Here is a 21,478-nt window from a genome sequence, read left to right as displayed (position 1 = left end):
AATAAAAGAGAAAGAAAAAAGAAAAACAATAGAAAGTGAAAAAAAGAAGAGCACAAGTCTGCTCGAGAAAGTAAAGGAAAATGCATCACTGTATGTGTGAGTATGTGACAGAAAGTGTGAAAGAGCGATAAAGAAAGACAAAAAGGGAATGACAAAGAATGATAATAACAGCAAAAAAGACTAAGAATGAGAAAGAAAGCCCTAAAGACTGAAATGAGGGAAGGACATAGGCTAGCTGCTATTTGAGAAGGGCTCGGTAGAGCAGTTGTGAGTGGCTGGTGCTTCTCTCGTTCTCTAGACAGAAGAGCAGATAGTTCTCTAAAATGTGTGAATGATAATATATGACAAATATTATATAAATAATATAAGAAAATAGCATAAAACAGGAAAATAAATAGTAATAATTTGCTGAAAATGTGTTTGATAACATTTCAATAAATGAATATTTAAATAATGTACTGCAATTATTTTTCTGAACGTGATAATATATTGTAATATTAATATAAAAATATAAACAAAAAAATAGCATGATATAGAATTACTTTTTTAAATACATTTTTGAAGTTTTTCTCTGCAAAATGTGAATGATCATATAACAAAAAAGAATAAATCAATAAATAGCATGATATGCGCTGGCGAGTGTACTGCCTCGACGCTCCTGCATTTAAGCCCCTGGATGCACTCACGCACAAACCTGAGCCCTGTCAACACACACACATGAACTTTGACAACAATGCTAATCTGCTTGAGCGAACATTTTAATACCAATGTTGGTAGATTCAAAAATAGCATGATACGTGAATATATACTTAAAATTGTGTAAAAAAAAATAGCTGAAAATGGCTGTGACTACGCCTTTAGACTGTCCTATCTGCCATTTGAGACAATCTGAGACGACCCTTGAAGCACCTTACATCTCAAACCTGTCCAACAGGTGCTAAATGATTTAAAGAGGGCACAAAGAGGCACAGAAGGAGATGAGGAGGAGGGCAGCAGACTGCCACGTTGAGGAAGAGATGTTTGGTACCTCTGCGTCACTCCCAAGCGAAGGAGAATCCAGTTTTCTTTTCTTTCTAGGTCCAATAGCCGCCAACTCTTCTTTCTTGTGTTTCTCCAACTGGTCAAGTTGCTCAAAGAACTTCAGCTGAGAGCGAACATCCTCCACCTGCTCGTACCGACTATCCTCCTGCACACACATCATTAACATTACACACAGCCTTACAGGCTCAAAACAAAAGCTGGCACCCAAAGGATGGAGCGCTTTTGAGACCAAAAACAGCCTCTGGATTCATAATTCCAATTCTGACTTAAATGAAACATATCCAGGGTTTAACAAAGTGTGGTAAAGAAATATAGCAGACTTGCCTTGTAAGTCATGTTCTTTTGCTGGGCGATCAATGAGACCTTCTCTAGAAGGTTTTGAAGTCTCTGTTGAGTGGCGTGAGAGATGATGTTCACAACCTCTGGACCCAGCTCTGTCACTCCAAACCTTTGGCCTGACCACATGCAGGACAACAACTAGTAGCTCTGGTAAACAGTACATTTTAGTCAAATCGAATACAAGATTTTGCCGTAACTAGAAGTCTCACCAATCTCTAGTATCTTGTGCTGTAGCATGCTGGCGGAGAGGAAAGCTTCATCCTTACAAGACCGCGTGACTGCGCCAACCAGCTCCGAGTTGGTGGCCAGGATACGAGCGCTCTCCTCCGACAGATTAACGCCTGCCATTGAGGCCACGTCATTAATGTCGTCATCATCCCTGTACAGATTTAGACATATAAGTATATATGTTAGAAAGAGTTTGAGAGTCTGTTTCTCTAATTGTACAAATGCTGCAAAACTGACTTTCTAAATGCCTACTAAACATGCCCTAACTGAAATATGACATTGCATAACTGCTCTAATGACAATTTACCATACTTTCAATTATATAAAACTATATAATACATCTGTGTAATATATCTATTAATATATTGTAAATAAATATCATACTTAGAACTCTTAAAAGGTAAATTATGCATTTTTCATAATTAATCATTTATATGTTCAGTGCAGTGTTGTTATTGTCAACTAAAATTACAACTTAAAAATAGTTTTCATTAATTTAAATAAAATAAAAAATATTAGATTAAAAAAAAAACTTAAATGTCAAAATGTTAAAAAAGTATAAATGTTGGCTTCACCGCTAAATTACTAAAACTAAAATTAAGCTGACAAAAGCACAACAAAATTACTAAAACTTAAAAAGAAATATCAAATAAAATACAAAAATATCAAATAAAATATCAAAATAATAGCTAATTGAAAATAGTAAATAATATAATAGTATTTCAATAATACTAAAATAACACTGGTTCACAGTATAAAAATTTATATTACACCGTTATGCGACCCATGGTCATGATAATATCACTGTAACGGTCATAATTTACACACAAACGACTGCGTACAGCCTGAAATGAATTAAACAATAGCTAATTGAAAATAGTAAATAATATAATAGTATTTCAATAATACTAAAATAACACTGGTTCACAGTATAAAAATGTATATTACACCGTTATGCGACCCATGGTCATGATAATATCACTGTAACGGTCATAATTTACACACAAACAACTGCGTACAGCCTGAAATGAATTAAATGATGAAAATGTAAGATCTTTTCATCACAATCAGTTTAGCCAAACTTTGTGTATTACTCATGTTGTGCACAATGTCTTGTAATGGAAACGTTGCTGTTCATTATTTTACATGGCAGCAGAAAAGTGAAATGAACACAACGCAAACCTGAAAGTTCCTCCCGCACCATCCTTTGTTTTATTCTTCTGAGCTAACGCTATAGACATGGAGCCCGGAGCCAGTTTAGTGCTACTCACAACACCCTGCTTCACAGCGACTGAAAGAGAGAGAGAGAGAGGTTACGTTTTGTGTCATTACACTATGAAACACAAAACAGGCAGTGATGGATCTGACGGACACACTCACCTGTCTGGATCTGTTTGAGCTGCACCTGAGGCTGACCCACCACTATGTGGCCGTGGGGTTGACCCCTGAGCGTCACCATGGGAGTGGTTGTCAGGGTAACCTGAGGGGGCTTCACTATTGCCCCCTGCTGTGGAGGCTGCAATACCTGAACAACGACATTGAATGCCATTCTATAATTACAACCATATGGGAAAAAATGTACTTTACAAGACTCAAAGATGGATGTGAGAATTTTGGGCCAGCTGACGGAATTAATCATGTATATTTATTTTTAAATATTTGTTTATATATGAATTCATATTTATTACTGTTATTATTGATCATGTATATTTTTTAAATATCTTAATAATAATTATAGTAATATTATTTGTTTGTATCATAATAATAGCAGTTATTATTATTATTAATACTAAATACTAATTTAATAATCAATTAAAATGAGGCTCAAACGGGCCTCAAAATGAATTTAACCTCATGTTATTATAATTGCATTACCCTTTATTTCAACAAAACTGTTTTGAATGTGTATCTTTAACTACATTTGTCATACGTTAACACTGATTTAAGTCTCATGATCCTCAAGTACACATAAACCATGAAAAAATGTATTCGTGAATCAGACTGACCAGTTGCGTTGCAGTGTCTATACCAGTTTGTAGATGCAGTCCAAGAAACACAATCATAGCATTTTAAAAGGGTGTTCCTGTCCACTTTAGTGAAAAATGCAGACATTCAAGAAATATTAATCAAACGGTGTCATAAAAATCATGTAGTTCCTTTTAATGAATCCGGTACTGAATAAGAACCAGTTCACAATTCCTAACCCTTGTCCTTTATCCATATTATCAGGCAAAAAAACTTACTCTTTGTCACCAACAGTCAATATCCCACACCAATGTGTAAGAAACATCAGTTAATAATATGCATATGATGTTTTTCTTTTGTATTAATTGACACTGCTCAGACTGATTTTTTACTTTGCCGCAAGGCAAATACAGGCATTACCATTCAATAATTTAAACTCCAATTATTTAGCTCAGTGTAAATTAAGACTAAACACCTCATTTTACCTGTAATGTGCTGTTAAGCATTAATAATCCCAACAGTGTCCTTGAGTCTCACTAAACAACACATCAGGTAAATTATGCATGTAGATCTGTGTTTACCAGAGAGGCAGTCTGGCTGGAGTTGCTGAGGGCAGGCTGGATGAGCGTGCGAGGGGCTGCGGCGGTGGCACCAGCAGTATTGGTGCTGGTTAGCACCACAGCGGGCGCCTGGAGGGCCTGGCTCTGCTGGATGAAGGCCGTGGAGTCAGGAGTGAGCTGTCTCAGAGCTGGAAGACTCCTCTGAGGAAACACATGGAAAAGAAGGGATTCATTGTGGGAAACAGGACTGCCCCGATTATAAAGTTTTGGCTGGTAATAGATCGTCATATAAGCAATTGCAAATAACGGTTTCATGCAACTCCATTTGCCTATTCGCTTTAGCTAAGCAGCACTGTGTGGCTTATGCAGGCAGTGTGAAAGCTGCAATGCGTTAACACAACCACCAAAATGAACATGCTGCTTACATGCGCTTTGTGAAACGGCTAAATAAGATAAGTTTGTTCAATAAACATTGTATTTCCAGTTCGCTCTTAAATCATTTTCCCTCCAATTAGTAAACACTTCGAATAATTTATTAAATATTAATTACTATATAATTACCTGTTTCCGAATCACAATAATTTAGTTACATTTTCATAATATTTTAAGAACTTTACCTTAAGGAAAGGCACTAGATAAGGCTGAGGAGAGGAGTTGAGCTCTTTGTAGAGCCTGCTGGTGAACTCCTCTGCTTCAATCGTCCCTTCCTAAGGGGACAAACACAAAAACAACTCACACATAGGGACATTTTAGCATATTTAGAGGTTCATGTCCCCCACGACCAATGACTAATACAGTGGGTTCAAAAGTCTGAGACCATATTAAAATATTAATTTAAAATAAACATTTTAGAATTAAAAAAATGTCAAACAGAGAAAAATTATGGAGTAAAATGAAGAAGAAATATATAAGATTCTTTACTATTTCTATTTAACTAAGTAAATTTGTGACAAATCGTTTTTATATAAAAAGACAGATTGTGTCCATTAAAGGATTAGTTCACTTCTGAATTAAAATTTCCTCATAATTTTCTCACCCCCATGTCATCCAAGATGTTCATGTCTTTCTTTCTTTCTTCAGTCGAAAGGAAATTAAGGTTTTTGAGGACAACATTCCAGGGTTTTTCTCTATATAGTGGACTTCAGTGGGGTTTACTGGGTGGAAAGTCCAAATCGCAGCTTCAGTGCAGCTTCAAAGCGTTCTACACGATCCCAGACGAGGAAGAAGGGTCTTATCTAGCAAAACGATCTGTCATTTTCTAAAAAAAATACAATTTATATACTTTTTAACCTCAAACGCTCGTCTTGTCTAATTCTGCGTGAACTCTGTGCATTTCACTTCATGACAGTTAGGGTATATCGAAAAACTCCCATCTCATTTTCTCCTCCAACTTCAAAATCGTTCTAAATCGTCCTACATCGCTGTTTTACCATTTTTTTGTAAAGGGCGTTTGACTTCTTTGCACATTCACTTTGTAAACACTGGGTCGGTACTTCTGCAGCGATGTAGGACGATTTTGAAGTTGGAGGAGAAAATGAGATGGGAGTTTTTCGACCTACCCTAACTGTTTCGAATGGGACTGCACAGAGTACGCATGCGCATTGCAGAGCTACACAAGACAAGCGTTTGAGGTTAAAAAGTATATAATTTTTATTCTTTTTTAGAAAATGACAGATCGTTTTGCTAGATAAGACCATTCTTCCTCGTCTGGGATCGTGTAGAACGCTTTGAAGCTGCACTGAAGCTGCGATTTGGACCTTTCCACCCAGTGAACCCCACTGAAGTCCACTATATAGCGAAAAACCCTGGAATGTTGTCCTCAAAAACCTTAACTTCTTTACAACTGAAGAAAGAAAGACATGAACATCTTGGATGACATGGGGGTGAGAAAATTATGAGGAAATTTTAATTCAGAAGTGAACTAATCCTTTAAAGCACATCATGATCATCAGGTTTTACACAAACTTCATGAGTATATGCAGCTCAAGTACATTTTCTGCAGGCAAATGATTTAATAATTTATTCAGAAATTCAAATAAATTTTTCAGTTACACTTTTTAATGAAACCGTTATGCTGACAATATAATTTTAAATGGAACAAAATGGTTCAATTGTATGAATAAAATGTAAAATCTTTAAATATATAATTATTAAATAAATATATGATTACAAATTATATTAAATATATACACTACCATTTAGTAGGTTGGAGTCAGTAAGATTTTTTTAGTAAATTAATACTTTTATACAGCAAGGACACATTAAATTGAGCAAAAGTATCATGTTTTTCATCAAAATATTAAGCAGCACAACTGTTTTCAACACTGATAATAAAATAAATATTTCTCAGTATATCAGAATGATTTCTGAAGGATCATGTGACACTGAAGACTGGAGTAATGGCATAGGAATAAATTACAAAAAAAACATTTAAATAGAAAAGGGTTATTTTCAGTTGTAATATTTAATAATAATAATAATAATATCATACAGTACAGTAATATTATTGTTTTTGCTGCATATTTGATCAAATAAATGCATCCTTGGTGAGCATAAGAGACTTCTTTTCAAAAACATAAAAAAATCTCAAGACCCCAAACTTTTGAACAGTAGTGAATAAAAAAATAATAATAATAAATACAAAGCATTTTCAAAAATGGTCACAGACTTGGACCCCACTGTAGGGGTAGACTATGAAACACTCATTCATCAAAGTGACAAAGTGAATCTGTTCAATTCAAATTTTTACATAAAAAATAAAATAAAAAACTTTTATGATAAAAATGTCAACCTTTTTTCACAGTCACAAACATACAGTCAACCTCTGAAACTTACCAGCAGGTTTTTGACCAGCTCTTTAACGTTGGCGACAGTCTCTGATGACTGCTTACCGCTAGTGGCCAGCTTTATCAGCGTGGACAAGAAGTTCCTACATTTCTTTACATTCTCCATTGTCTCCTATAAAAAAGAAAAGTGATTGCATTAGCACAAAGTAGTTTTACTCTGCAGCAGCTTAAGGTTATCTTGCATCTGTACCTCGGATGTATACAAATGTTCAGGTTAAGATTTAATAGCATCAAAAGAGTCTTGCATCAAATGGGGATATCAGGGGATTCCCACTCTGAGAACAGTTAGTTCATTTAGGTTTGCACTTGGAAACTCATTTTCACCAGCCATTAAATATAACCAGGTCAGTTTACAGACCCTTCAAGAAGCCTTTAAGCATGAAGCTAAATGTTCAGAATCGTTTCTTCAGTTGTGAACTAGCGTATCTTTGTGTGACTGCTAAGTTAGTGCAGCCTCTCACCGTTGCCGAGGAGACAGTGGTCCCCGTGGCAGCAGTCACAGTCCTCTGGGCGGTTCCTGCCTGCACTGACAACACTGCACCCACAGAGGAGGCCTGCTGACACACCAGAGAGAATGAGTATAAAGAGAGAAGATAACAGCCACCTTAGAAATACACTTTACAGCACAAACTGATTGCTGTCATTATTAAAGGGGCTGTTTCTAGGTGATGTGCCTTTTATAGCTACCTGTACAGGTGGTCTCTGGAGTGTGGTAGTGGCCGTGCTGCTGGCTGTTGGAGAGCCCTGCTTTATGATGGTGGTAGGAGTCACCTGTCGGGCCATTAGAGGAGTTCCAGGCGCCTGCAGGTATACAGGTATACATCAACAAGCAAAGACTGACAAGGGAAATTAATTCAAGAATTTAAAAAAGCATGGAACCAACTAGTTAATAGCTAACTTCATTATCTTACGGCCTAACAATAAAGTTGGGCGATGTCCCAGGGCCGATGTGAGAGATTTTTGGGCTAGCTGGCAAAACTCTCACTTACTCTGGACTTGTGCTGTGTCGCTACTTTTTATGCCTTAAAATATTATATTTATGCGATCTAATGAACAATGTTGTCAAATCTCATTTAATGTCAAAGTTACATTATCTAGCCTAACACAGATAAGAATTTGTCCTAATTTCAAAACTACTTATAGTTTTTAACGTATCAGTCAGAATGGATAAAAATTATAAAACAAAGTGACATTTCACACCATATTCCACTGTTTCCTAACAGTAGTGTATTTATGAATTTATACACATTTTGCAATGGAGTTACACTACTATTTAAAGGTTTTTGAAAGAAGTCTTGTATGCTACAAAGAGTGCATTTGTTTGATCAAAAAAAAAAAAAAAAGTATTACAATGTAATTTTAAGTTTTCTGTTTTGATATATTTTAAAATAAAAATGTATTCCTGTCATGGAAAAGCTGAATTTTCAGCGTTTCTTTGAAATAGAAATCATTTGTAACATTACAAATGTCTTTGCTGTCACTTTTAAACAATTTTATGCATTCTTGCTTAATAAAAACATTAATTCCTTTACAAATAACTTGCTGACTCCAAAAGTTTGGACAGTAGTGTACATTATTGATATTTTTGTTAAGAAAACACAGTTTTCAACTAAAGACATACACATAAATATGCTGTTTATGTAATAGCTATTGATCATATTTGTGGTGGCATGAGTAGAAATTGCAAAAAGGCAAGTAAAAATCTGAACTATTGGCCAGGTAGTTCAGATTTTTTTCTGCCTTTCCAAATTGTCACTGGCCCTACCACAAAAATGATAAACAGTCATTCAGTCCAGCAGAAAAAAAAAATCCTTATTATTAAAAACGTGCATCTGATATGCAACATTAATAACACAAAAAGTCTATAATAATCTACATAATGCACAAATGCATTTATTGTTCTGCAATCATTCTGAAATATGTCCTGCTGATGTCAATTCAGTTCAGGGAGGTCAGAAGGCATTACCTGTGCAGAGGTGATCTGCCCAGGGGTGGTGCTGGTGGGGGCAGCAGGGCGGGCGGCCTGAGACTGGGCCTGCATTTGTGCCAACATCTGCTGTGGGATCATCAGTAACTGACCACTGTCACTACGCACCAACACCATACCTGCGCACACAAACATCACACATATAGAAAGGCTGACATCATTTCCCATGTAAATTGTTATTCATTAGTGAACTTTTCCTATTAGGGTTGTGTGGATAGACGATAAGAGATATCACCTGTGGCTTATACCTTTGACGATAGCAAGACTATTATTATTATTATTATTATTATCATCAGGCTAGTAATACTATCTAATTAATATTAGGGCTTATTTGTACCATCATATTTTTTTCGCGTTTTTACAGAGTTGCGTGTTATAACCACACAATTCCGTTGACTTTAAGAATGCAATGGCCAATCAGAGGCGGTCAGATGAGTCAACGCTGAAACACCGGAGTTTTGTTGTCCAAATGCAGATGTACGTGCAATGTAAGCGTAATGGATTTATTCATCATACAGTGTAGACAGCATCACTGAACTTACAATGTTTCTATTAAATTGCTATCGAGTTAAATACAAATTCAGTCATATTAAAAATATTTTATATATTTAGTTAATAGATAAAACTACCATTAGGCTGCTTTTAGCCTTACCCTAGAGTTGGTTCACTCTCTGGCTATGAAAATATGAAAGTAAATAATTAAATAAATTAACATGATAATATCATGTGTCAGCTATCTCACAGGCTGACGACAGGACGATATGACTATGGAGTAGGGCTGGGCGATATAGCTAAAACAATTATCAACGATATAATGTTTCATATCGTTCGGTATTGTTAATTATTGACATTTTTTATAACCTTTTTTAAAACAAAGAGCAATAGAATTTTTTTTTTTTATTTAACCACTGTATTTTTAAATTAACCCAATTTTTTGAGACAAACAAGAAATATTTTTTGTTTTAACAATCAAACACAAAATAAAAATTAAACAAATATCTAATTTCTAATGTTTTATATGCAGATTAAATAGGTCTTAAGGAAACTTTTGTCTTGTCTCCCGAGGCCACAGGAGGGCGCAATGAACAAAATAATGCAGCGCATTTAAATTGTCAATTCAAGGAAGTAACTCTATAAAGAAACGTGCATTACATCTAATTAACTCATAAAAATCAAATATAATTTCATAAATTGCATAAACAATTATGAACAAAACAGCATCATGTATTTATGCATTGCTTAATCCAAAGAGCCGAAGCGCCATTCACACAGATTGCATTTAAAACATACGAGACGCAGTGAAAAGGAATAAACCTCCACAAATTCGTGACGTGTTTTCTAAAAGTTTACACTGTTTTAACTTTGCATGGTTTTCTATACATCTCTTGTGAGATGCGAGTGCAGCAGTCATAAAAAAAAAGCGCTGAATATGCGTTCTGTGTGAATGGCTTGGTTTCGGTTTTAACCTAATCAAGATCTTCTCCGAATTGAGCTTCTGTATTTCTCTCATATTTTGAATGAATAACGCAGCAGCAGCACGTCTCGTTGGCTAGACTAACAAAACATTCAAATGCAACAATGTCACTTACATCATCACCGCATCTCGTGCTCCACTGATGACGCTAACATTCCTACACCTAACATTCAAATGTTTATTTTAAATTCGACTAATATTCATTCTTTATTCACAATCTCCTCAGCACAGGCAGGCACAGCTCTCGTGTTTGTGTTTGTGTGTGCTGTCTGCGTCACTCATAGCACGTGTATATCGTGCGCTATATCGAAAAAAAATTTCTATCGTTATCGAAGAAGGTGTACCGTCGATAAATATCGATACCGTTTTATCGCCCAGGCCTACTATGGAGCATATCACCCAACACTATTTCCTATTGATCTGACTGGAGTCAATTCTGGCAACCGTGCCCTGCTTAGAGGCATGAAGAATAAAGCGCACAGTTGGTGGCCTATATTTGCACAGCACACTGAGAACCCTACACACTCCATCTCCGGTACCGTGTGAACCAACGGATGTGTTCTGAACAGAAAATGTTGGTTGGAGAATCCAGATGGCCTCTTGTAGAAAAATCTGTCAAGTATTCCGTGCAGCCAGACAACAGGCTTGTTAGAATGACCAGAGCATACAGACAAAAGAAAAATGCCAGTCACACTACACTTTTCATTTACATGTATGCGAACACTGAAGACTCACACTTAGAACTTTAACATTTTGCTAGTTTGGTGAATTTTACCTTGCAATTTCATATCACATCAAGTGAAAGTGATGTGTAGCCAAGTATGGTGTCCCATGATGTCCCATACTCGGAATTTGTGCTCTGCATTTCATCCATCCAAGCGCACACACACAACAGTGAGTATTGAACAAACACACACACCGTGAACACACAGCCGAAGCAGTGGGGGTTTTGGACTGTGGTACTGACGGTGGAAAAGCGCCGGTCCTTCACTCCCCCACCTACAATCCCTGCCGGTACTGAGACTCAAGCCCATGACCTTTGGGTTACAAATCTGACTCTCTAACCATTAGGCCACAACTGCCCCCTCAAGACGTGGGACCAACAGAACATTAATATAATGCACTAATATTAGTCACACCATCACCTCTTTGCAGATTGTGATATTTTTACATTATGAATTTATGTTTTTAAAAAGATGCTGCAGAGTCTGATGTTATATCACAACCGTTACAGTGTCAAAAGAAATTTTGCATGCTCAAAGTGAAGTGTAAAAACACTCCATAACGGAGAAGAAAGGTAGAAGAATGCAAGACAGAAGCAACTGAAACCAGAATATATTAGCAGATTTAAGTTATTAAATCACTGAAAGCTAGATTTTAAACATTTTAGCACTGAAAGTGAATGGAAGAATCTAAACTTTAATACGTATTTACAAAACAAAGAATCATATTTGCAAGCACTATAATCAATGGCCAAACTTTAACCCAACATTTTCTTCAAATTCAGTTACTACAGTTACAATACCTTAAAATTTGTTGATTTTAAGGCGGAAAAACTCACTTGGAAGAAGATATGTCGATATCAACAAGCTTTTTCTTATGCTTTTTTTTCTTATGCTTAAAGGCACAGTTTATCCACACACAAAAATTATGCCATCATTTACTCGCTCTTATGTTGTTCCAAACCTGTAGGATTTTTTCTTCTGAGCACATAAGTAGATGTTAAGCAAAATGCATCTCTTTTTCCCATACAGTGAAAGTGAATGAAGCAGTCATTCTGCCTGACATCTCCTTTTGTGTTGTGCACAATAAAGAAAGTTATGCAGGTTGGAAGGATGTGCAATTCTAGGGAGAACTATACTTTATATAAATTTCAGGAACTTTAACTGCGCTTGCTGTTGTTGTGTGCAGTATGTTTCCAGTGCAGCGCGCGCATCACAATACGCACGCACATCACAATACGCACGCACAAACTTAGCACGAGATCACAGATGTCTGTTAAAATCTCTACAACATCCTCATTACACAAATTCATATCATTATACACACATTTAAGGGGAGTGCTAGTGTGAGCGAGGGTACCTGGAGGTAGCTGGATGTTCTGGATGTTCTGGCCCGGGGTGCTCTGAGGGAGTCGGGGCGCTAACACCTGTGGCGCAATGGCCCTGATGGCAGGGCTCGATCCCGCTGCTGCTGCAACAGTTGCCGGAGCTGCAGTTCTCGAAACCCCCTGCAAAACAGCCCCCTTGGCCACTACAGGGCCGAGAGTCATGGTGCCGGCGGGCTGGATGATCGTTTTAGTAGCCTCAGACTTGCTCGCTGGGACAGAAGCAGGAGTCTGGTTCATCAAAAGAGGGGACGTTGTAGTAGTAGAAGTAGTAGTAGAAGTAGTTGTTATTCCCGGGGTCGCTACATTGGCTACAGTCGCCGAAACGGTGTTATTATTATTACTCCCGTTAATAGTTAAACCTGTTCCAGCAGTTTGCATAGATGGCCTGACAACTGTCACCGAGGGTCCTGCACTGAATGCCGCGGATGCTGCCGCTGGAGGATTCCCGTATGAAGACTGTATCACTGTGTTTGGGCTTGGGGCGACAGTGACGTTTCCGAGTCCTTTCGCCACCCCGGGCCCGTTATTAACAACTGGAACAGAAGTTGAAGCGTCGTCTGATGATGATGATGATGATGATGGGCCACTGGACACTGGAGTGCCGCTTTCAGTGTGCGGATCCATTGCATTGCCTCCGTTCAAAGTTTGCACTGTGGACGTCCCGATCAAAGTAGTTACCATAGCATTAAGAAACACCGGATCGCCTTAGCTGTCTTCCATCTGTGCCTCTGGCACATCAGTTCAGGACGTTTGGTTCATCCGCTTTTGCCTCCAGTTGCTTTTCGAAGGAACAAGCGTGAGTGAAGGGGAGTCTCGTGTCACAATGTCAATACAGATTTGACAAGCGCCCGGGTCACCTCAAGTCCACTAGTAACAATGCTCTTGGGAGAGATAATCATCTAGCACACTTGAAGAGCAGCAGCTTTCATTATGTTCATATGTACAAGAGCTCGCAGAATGTCAACATTAGCTAGTTGAATTGCCTCTTTTCCGGGAGTCAGCGGGGTGGTTTTCCGGCTGCCTGGGCGCTTACCTCAAACTTATTGTGACAAGATGTGGAAACTTCTAATCTAATACAACCTGAAGTATCGGTAAAAAGTTTCTTTCCCACTCTTTTAATACAGAAATCCTTAAATAGCAGGTCAAAGCCTGCCGCCATCTTCGATGTGAACAGTGAGGAGCTTTGGACAAAATGACAGTGCGCATGCGCGCAGAAGCGGAAACGTCATTACGCTGGACTTTTGCGGAGCCCTCATTGGTTGTCTCCCTGCGTGGAGGCGGGACATGTGAAACGTCAGTTGATTCTGGCGGAGCGAGAGCGTGGTTGGAGTCGGTCTGTCATAGAGAAAGGGACCTTGTGAAGTTGAAAAACAACCGTTGATTTGTACGCAGATTGCGCTTAGGTATATCTAGAGGCACTCTTAGATGTTATGTGTTGGTTATAAACCGTGTAGCGGCTATTCGGTGAACTTCACAGCGGGCTGTCTTCCCCCAAGATGGCCCCGTGTTTTGAAGCGTCTTGTGTTGAAAGCGTGAAAAGGCGCCACACCTCTGCCAGCGTGACTGGCCATAGAGGGCACGCGTGCAACTGCATCCATAGTTCACAGGGTTCCTGCTCAACCCCATTTGACTTACATTTACAGTATCCTCACGATTACTTCGCTCCGTTACATGGTATATTTTTGCAATCGCGTTTAATCCACTATTGCACTGTGCTAACTACAAATTAAACATTTCTTAAGTTTGCAAGCACGTTATGTAAATATAATATTGAAATAAAATAGTTAATGTATCGATAACCTTGAATGAACCAATAAAAAGCTTTTTTCTTGGACACAGGTGTCCAGGTGGTCATTTTAGTTGTTGTTTTTTCTTGACAGTTTAGTATATTGCTGTCATGTTTTTATTTAAACATTTTTGATTATTTTGATTATCCATTGTGCATTAGATCTTTAGCAATTAAAGTCTGTAACACATCTATAAGAAACAAGCTACTAATATTAAGTGTAGTAAAATCGTTTAACAGCATTGTTCTAATCTCAAATAAAAGGAACAAGGGCAAAGGCACCTCTCCAGTATGTTAATCTATAATTAATTACTTTGAAACTGTCAAAAAAGAGATTTCAAATATCTCTAATATTACATTTTATTCAATAATTGTAAAGTCCACAGAGTTTAACAGTCGGTTATGAAAAATGAAGATGCTGAGGTTTAAAATACAGAATAAATGATGCTTTAAATATGAAGATGGAGAAAACATGTACAGTAATGCATGGTGCTATAATTGCATTATATTTATAATTATAATTATTGTTATAATGCTGTGAAATGAGATTCACTTCAAAATGGTGTGGACATTTAAAGATGAAAATGAAACTCAAAATGAATGTAAACAACATTAAATGTTGTTTAATGTTAAAAAAAATATATATATATGATACGTTTTCAGTTATATAAGTGATGTGGATAGCTTCAAAACTGACTGAAAGTGCCTGAGGTCAAAATTTATTAGTAAGTATTATAATATTTGTTACATATTATATGATATATTACAATCTTAAAGAGTGTACAAATCTACCTGTCATCCTTTGGTATAAAAATGTGTTACAAGTGTCAAAATATCATAAATAAACTTGAATCAAAGACTTGGATCATAATATTGAATTTAATACAAGAAGTCAGCGTGCTATAATCAGCCTCTAAGTGAATGGTTGAGGAAGTTGTAACACTTGAAAACAAGATGTTTTAGACAGCGGAAAAATAATATTTACAGAAAAACAAGAGTGAAATCCAAAAGCCAAAATTGTATACCTCAATTTTTTTTTTATCATTACAAATTTTTGTTGTTGTTGAAAATTTCTGTCATAATATAATCTGATATAATCACACCTTTTCTCTAGTGTGTATAATTGCCCCTGATTTCTCATTTATTTAGAGTTGTGCTTTGGCAAGTTATTTCTGAAAGAGATTTAAGTGTATTTGCATCACAGGTGTGGCTCTTCTGCAGTGTGGTGGGTTTCAGATTCAAATTTCAAACATACATCAGCTCTACATTTCTACTCTTTCAGTGCTTCGTAGCATATTGTCATATTAAAACATTACTTTTATACAGTGGGTATAGAAAAGAATCACCCCCTTTAAAACAATCACATTTTGTTGCTTTGCAGCCTGAAATGAAGACGGACACAAGTCTTTGTTTTATCCAGCTGTATTTACTCAGTGCAACTTATAACATCCAAGTGAAAGATAATAACACCAACATGTCAGAAAAAACATAAAAAAACAGAATCATTGAGTTGGAAAAAGGATCACCCCCTTTTGTCAGTATTTTGTTGAACCACCTTTTGCTTTAATTACAGCCTTTATTCTGTTGGGATATGACTCTACTAACTTTGCACATCTAGACTTTACAATATTTGCTCACTCTTCTTTGCAGAACAGCTCAAGTTTAGTTAAATTTGATGGTGACCATTTGTGGACTGCAGTCTTCAAGTCATTCCACAGATTTTCAATGGGTTTAAGTCTGGGCTCTGGCTAGGCCATGCAAGAACATTCACATTTTTCTCCTTCAACCACTGTGTGCTCAGTTTTGCTGTGTGCTTTGGGTCATTGTCATGTTGGAAGGTACACCTTCTTCCCATTGACAACTCTGTTCTCAAAAATGATATGTTCTCTGCATTATGCAAGCATTTTATGTTTCATATATACCCCATTAATGTTACTTTCCCCTCTTTTTGTAATAGAAATATTTGTAACATAAGATGCAAGAACGTTCAATTGTTTTGTCTGCTAATTATATTCATATTGATTTGATATTGTATATATTTTTATATGAATATTTATATTTATTTATTTATTTTCATTAAATATACATTTTCATTTCAATTAAAAGAATTTGGATTTCATTACATTTTCCAATAAGAGCACACAAAAAAAGATAAATGTAAACATACAAAGGTAAAACAAAAAATTTCAATACACAAAAAATTTCAAATAGAATACAATTCAACACTCACAAAAAAATGCACACAATCAAACTGAAGGATTACAACTATATACATTAAAATATTAAACTGTCTTGTTCAATAAGCTACATGGAGACTAGAGTGCTTCATATGCATGTATGTACAAATACATTAAAACACTATGCTTGAACATATTTTTTTTTATAATCTAGTTGTGAATTTATTTGAGATTACAAATATATGTGCATCAGTCGCTTCTCTCGTACCATAGTGCTCCCCTCTGTGGCACTCCAAAGTAAGGACCCCAGTCCTCTGTGGGTGAACAGGCTGCTTTGATACGCTGAATGACAAAAGCCAAGCGATCAGAATCAAATGGTGCATGGCTAAAGAACACAATGCACCACTGGCATACTACACATGTTAATATATAGTCTTTAAAAATCTTTACAATCCTTTATTTTTTTATTTTTTTATTTTTTTATCAGATAAAACATGAAAATCCCACTTTACCTGCCAGGGGCCTCCACTTGCTTTGTATACTTTCCAGACTGCAACAATAGAGATCCAAATGAGGCAAAATGCAGTCATACACCAGCCCACAGAAATGCCCCAAACTGGATATGCAACTGAGCCATATGTGGGGGAAGTGAAAGTATACAAAGACCATACAAGAATAATCTGCAAAAAAAAATATATATAATAATAATAGTAATCATTTCAAAAACAACATAATTATTAGATATAGATTTGACTAAATAAACATTTTTTGCTGACGAGAAAGTCAAAGTTGCTGACTAAACAATACTAAGTCCGAGATAAGAACCCACTAAAAGCTACTTACATGTAAAATGTTTATTTATTAACATTAACATAAAATAGTCAATCTATTCAAGACTAATATTTTTGGTCACGTTTTCCAACAGGCAGATATAGTATATATATATATATATATATATATATATATATATAAATCCAACAAGCTCTCCACCAGAACCAGAAGAGGGCGCTCTTAGTCCCAATCATCATCTCGATGTCTTTGATGAATCGATTTCCACCTGAAAATGTAAATGCATTTTAGAAAAGAATAGAACAATAATTGGAGACAACATATATCATTATCACATATTGCTAATGTATACTGACCATACAGGATGGATAGACCTAACGACCTCCAGTAATCCAGCAACCAGGAGAATCCATCCAGCACAAAAAGTGTCAATTAAATTCACCCAATATATTCCTGCCTATCAAAACAAAACACGTTTAAACATACAACTGGGATCACACTGTGCAGAATGCCCTTATTATCCTTTCATGTAATGCAATTTTATAATTGTAATATTTTAAGGTTGGTCTTACATGTCTTATAAAACGTGAATCTATATTCGTAATGGTTTGCCTACCCCAGTGACACATGGCAAGCGAGCAAAAAGAGAACAATGCAGACTGCTGTTGTAACAATTCCTCGTTTGGACTTTAAAACTTTGGGTAGGATAGGCATCCTGGAGGCAGGTGGCGATAACCTCTGAAGACAAATCATGATTCACATCAAATATTTGAGTACATTTTTTCTTTTTCTTTTTTTTATTATTGTATCTAAATCTGCTTTTCTTTACCTATTCCTGCAAACTGGGAGTCCAAGCCAAGGAGTAATAAGCATAACGAAGAACAGGACTGACCACAGGGGTGAAATTGGCAGCTTAGAAAGAGCATCAGGGTACGCAATGAAGGCCAATGCAAAACCTAAACCACAAACTGGGGTTTAGCTTCTTCAAAAAAAAAAACAAAAAAAAAACACTTAAATGGGTCATATGATGCGATTTGTAGAAAACGAAGCGTTTGAGAGAGGCGGGGCATAGAGGACCTACAATAATGTACAGTATTTGAAAAATAATGTGTTTTTTGAACATTAAAGCATGTCAACATATTCTGTTACACCAAATACACAAAATAATGATCTTTAAAAAAGCATCATATGACCCCTTTAATAAGGTAATTGAATTGTACGATTTCTCATGTTATTCCAAACCTGTATCCTGTATTTTTATTATTGTTTTTTTTCTGTAATACAACCCAAAAAAGTAGGTTTGAAACAACATGAGAATGAGTACATCATGCTTGAATTGTAATTTTTGATTAAACTATTTCTACAATGACTCATTCGAATCATTCACCAAAAGATGATGATAATTTTTTACTCTTTCTCATGTTATTCCAAACCTGTATGCTGCTTTTTTTTGTGTGTGTGTGAAACAACCAGAACAAGTAACAACCAGAGGATGAGTACATCATGCTAGAATGTTTATTATTGTTTAAAACTATTTCTTTAATGGCAAACTACACCTTTTATTACTTCCTTTGTTTTAAAAGAACTCTTAAATGTTCTGCAATACACTCTTCTGATTACTGAAAAATGAAAAACAACCCTACATTTACAATTCAGATCTTACCAGCATCTGCAACTTCTGACACTGGTCTCCGATAGACATGCGCCATGTGTCCAAGGATAGAAAAGATGGCAAAGCCAGCAAAGACACTGGTGCCACAGTTTGTAACACACACTATAATGGAGTCTTGGTAGCAGTTGTTGTAAAACTTATTGTAAGAGGACAGAGCCATCAAACCACCCCAGGCAATAGAGAGAGAAAAGAAGATCTGAGTAGCTGCATCCTTCCAAACCTACGGTAAAAACGGGCTACATTAGCTGTCTGATATTGGTGTATTCCTGTGATTATAAACGGTAAGGTTAGACTGTTGTATTTAGATCTTTACAGACCTCAGCATCAGTCAGTTTAGTGAGGTTGGACTTTGAACCGATATAGAACTCAATGCCATCTTTTGCTCCCTCCAGAGTCGCACCACGTATCAGTAGGATAAAAAGAACGATGTATGGGAAAGTAGCTGTGAAATACACTTTGAACATATAAAACAATAGTTTGATCTATAAAGAACTAGTTTAAACTCTTATAATTTTAAGCACAGAGCTGTGAGGAAGTTCCCATTAGATATTATTATTATTATTATTATTATTATTACAGGTTTATGTGTGAAAGGCAAATTTCCCTTGCAAGCCAGTTCATCTAGAAAAATCCTAATACTTTCATTATCTGAGCAAAAAATCATGGAATGTCTGACACTGAATCATGGGCCTCTTTAAAAGAGAAACGGTCTACATAACAAACCTGTTGAGTTGCAGTCCTTGACACTCCAAGGGAGAGGATATTGAAAAGATGCAAAAAGGTAGTAGATACTATATGCAATGATCCCATTATAGTAGATTGCCACAAAAGTGCTAACCAGCATCATTGTGATGCCAACACCTACAAAAAATCACATAAAAAAAATATATATGTTTAAAGTATAAAAGCCAAACTTTTGAATCAATTTGCTTAAATAAGTGTGAACTTGATTTGCACATGTTGGGTTTTTTAGTGCCCACAAGCCCCCTTAAAAACTAATGTAAAGGTCCTGAGGGCAAATTTCAGTATGCAGTCTGCATGTTAACTCTGTCGAAGGGCTATTTGTCCTTAGCATGTCTCAAGGTTGGTTTAATACATTTATGAATTAGCCTCAAGGCATTTACCACATTGGTGGACCTTAATGTGAATCCACAGTGTATTTTTAAGAATTTCCTCTGTAACTTTTAGATCGACCAATTTTAAGGTTGAATATGTTCAATGTTACCTTGCAGTATAGGCACAGATTTCCACACATTGATGGGGCCTTGGCTGCAGAACTGTCCAAAGGAACTCTCCATGAAGAACAAAGGAAGGCCAGCAACAGCCAGCATGATAGTGTAGGGGATGAGGAAGGCCCCTTAAATTGTTAAAAAGATGCAGTATTCAAAACAGAGTGAAATATAACTTTTAAATAGAATTTTTCTTTAAAAATGATTTTGTGTTCATATAAATGAGTTATGAAGGAAAAGTCAAATACATTGCCCATTTTCTTGCCTACTTTTACATTCTTGCTCCTCTATTATACGAATATAAAAAAGTATGAAAAAGACATTAATTTAACACATTATTGTCAGAAATAATATTAAAAGTCATCTTACTGTACCTCCCCCATGTTTGTAAGCCAAGTAGGGAAATCTCCACACATTTCCAAGACCAACTGCATAGCCGATCATAGACAGCATGTACTCTCTTTTGCTGCTCCAGTTTCCCCTTTCAGTGTTCTCATCTTCCTGCCCAACATGAGGATCTGGCTTGTTAGATTCATTGTTATCCTGCAAAAAAAAGAAAAATAAACACATAATACTCATTGCAAATCACATCACATAAAAAAGTCTTCAGTTGGTCCTGCTTTCTTTCTTTCTTTTTTTGATTATTATCAAAATGTGCGAAGAAATAAAAAAACTGATGTGAACATAATTGTTGGTTACCTGCTCAGCTGCAACGGAGTTTTTGAATAGTACTCCTGTAATGTTGTTCAAGCTGTATTTCCTCATTCTTCAGCACAGTCTCAAGAGCGACAGGTGAAATGATGGATACACCTGACAGTGAACTTGAGGAAAAACTGTACACGGTAGTCTTATATACTGTCGTTCACATACACCCCATTTGGAGTCTTCATACACATTACAGATACTAATTATAATCTCGGTTTGCATTTACATTTACTATGTTGGAAGTATCATGAATTATAAATCAATATTTTTATTTGAGCTTGATTTATTAATAGGATGTTTTTGTGTCTAAATATATGGTATATCTATAATATTACATAGTGTGTACAGCTTTTTTAACAATAGCAATAACTGGGCTAATTTAGTAATCACTAGGTATCAGTCACCTGAGAAATTCCAAAGTGAATAAATTTTACACACGAACCAGTTGTGAGATATAGGTCATGAGTTGTTTGCCACAGTCTGATGTTATTTCCCAGAATTGTTTTGACTGTCATTAAAGTGCTTATCAGGTAATTACAGGTAAAGGAAACAAACAGTAGCCCCTCAAAG

General features: G+C 36.2%; 1 protein-coding gene and 1 pseudogene across 1 annotated transcript; both read right to left on the bottom strand.

Moving 5' to 3' along the window:
- Window positions 1–1,096: 1,096 nt before the first annotated feature.
- Window positions 1,097–14,153, bottom strand: LOC107675823 (transcription initiation factor TFIID subunit 4-like; the record flags this gene model as incomplete). The annotated part of the gene is made up of 12 exons (XM_016470292.1): window positions 12,523–14,153; window positions 8,946–9,085; window positions 7,667–7,780; window positions 7,441–7,533; window positions 6,969–7,091; window positions 4,751–4,840; window positions 4,155–4,334; window positions 2,989–3,133; window positions 2,791–2,899; window positions 1,590–1,759; window positions 1,366–1,496; window positions 1,097–1,186 (listed from the first exon to the last, which is right to left on the bottom strand). Coding segments are annotated over exons 1-12 (2,094 nt in total), but the record flags the coding sequence as incomplete, so codon positions are not given.
- On the bottom strand, window positions 13,845–20,968 carry LOC107675822 (sodium- and chloride-dependent neutral and basic amino acid transporter B(0+)-like; annotated as a pseudogene).
- Between the last annotated feature and the right edge of the window lie 510 nt (window positions 20,969–21,478).

The sequence above is a fragment of the Sinocyclocheilus anshuiensis genome, unplaced genomic scaffold (assembly GCF_001515605.1).
Source record: "Sinocyclocheilus anshuiensis isolate Anshui unplaced genomic scaffold, SAMN03320099.WGS_v1.1 scaffold1640, whole genome shotgun sequence".
Lineage (NCBI taxonomy): Eukaryota > Metazoa > Chordata > Actinopteri > Cypriniformes > Cyprinidae > Sinocyclocheilus > Sinocyclocheilus anshuiensis.
This window is presented reverse-complemented; position numbering and strand designations above follow the sequence as displayed.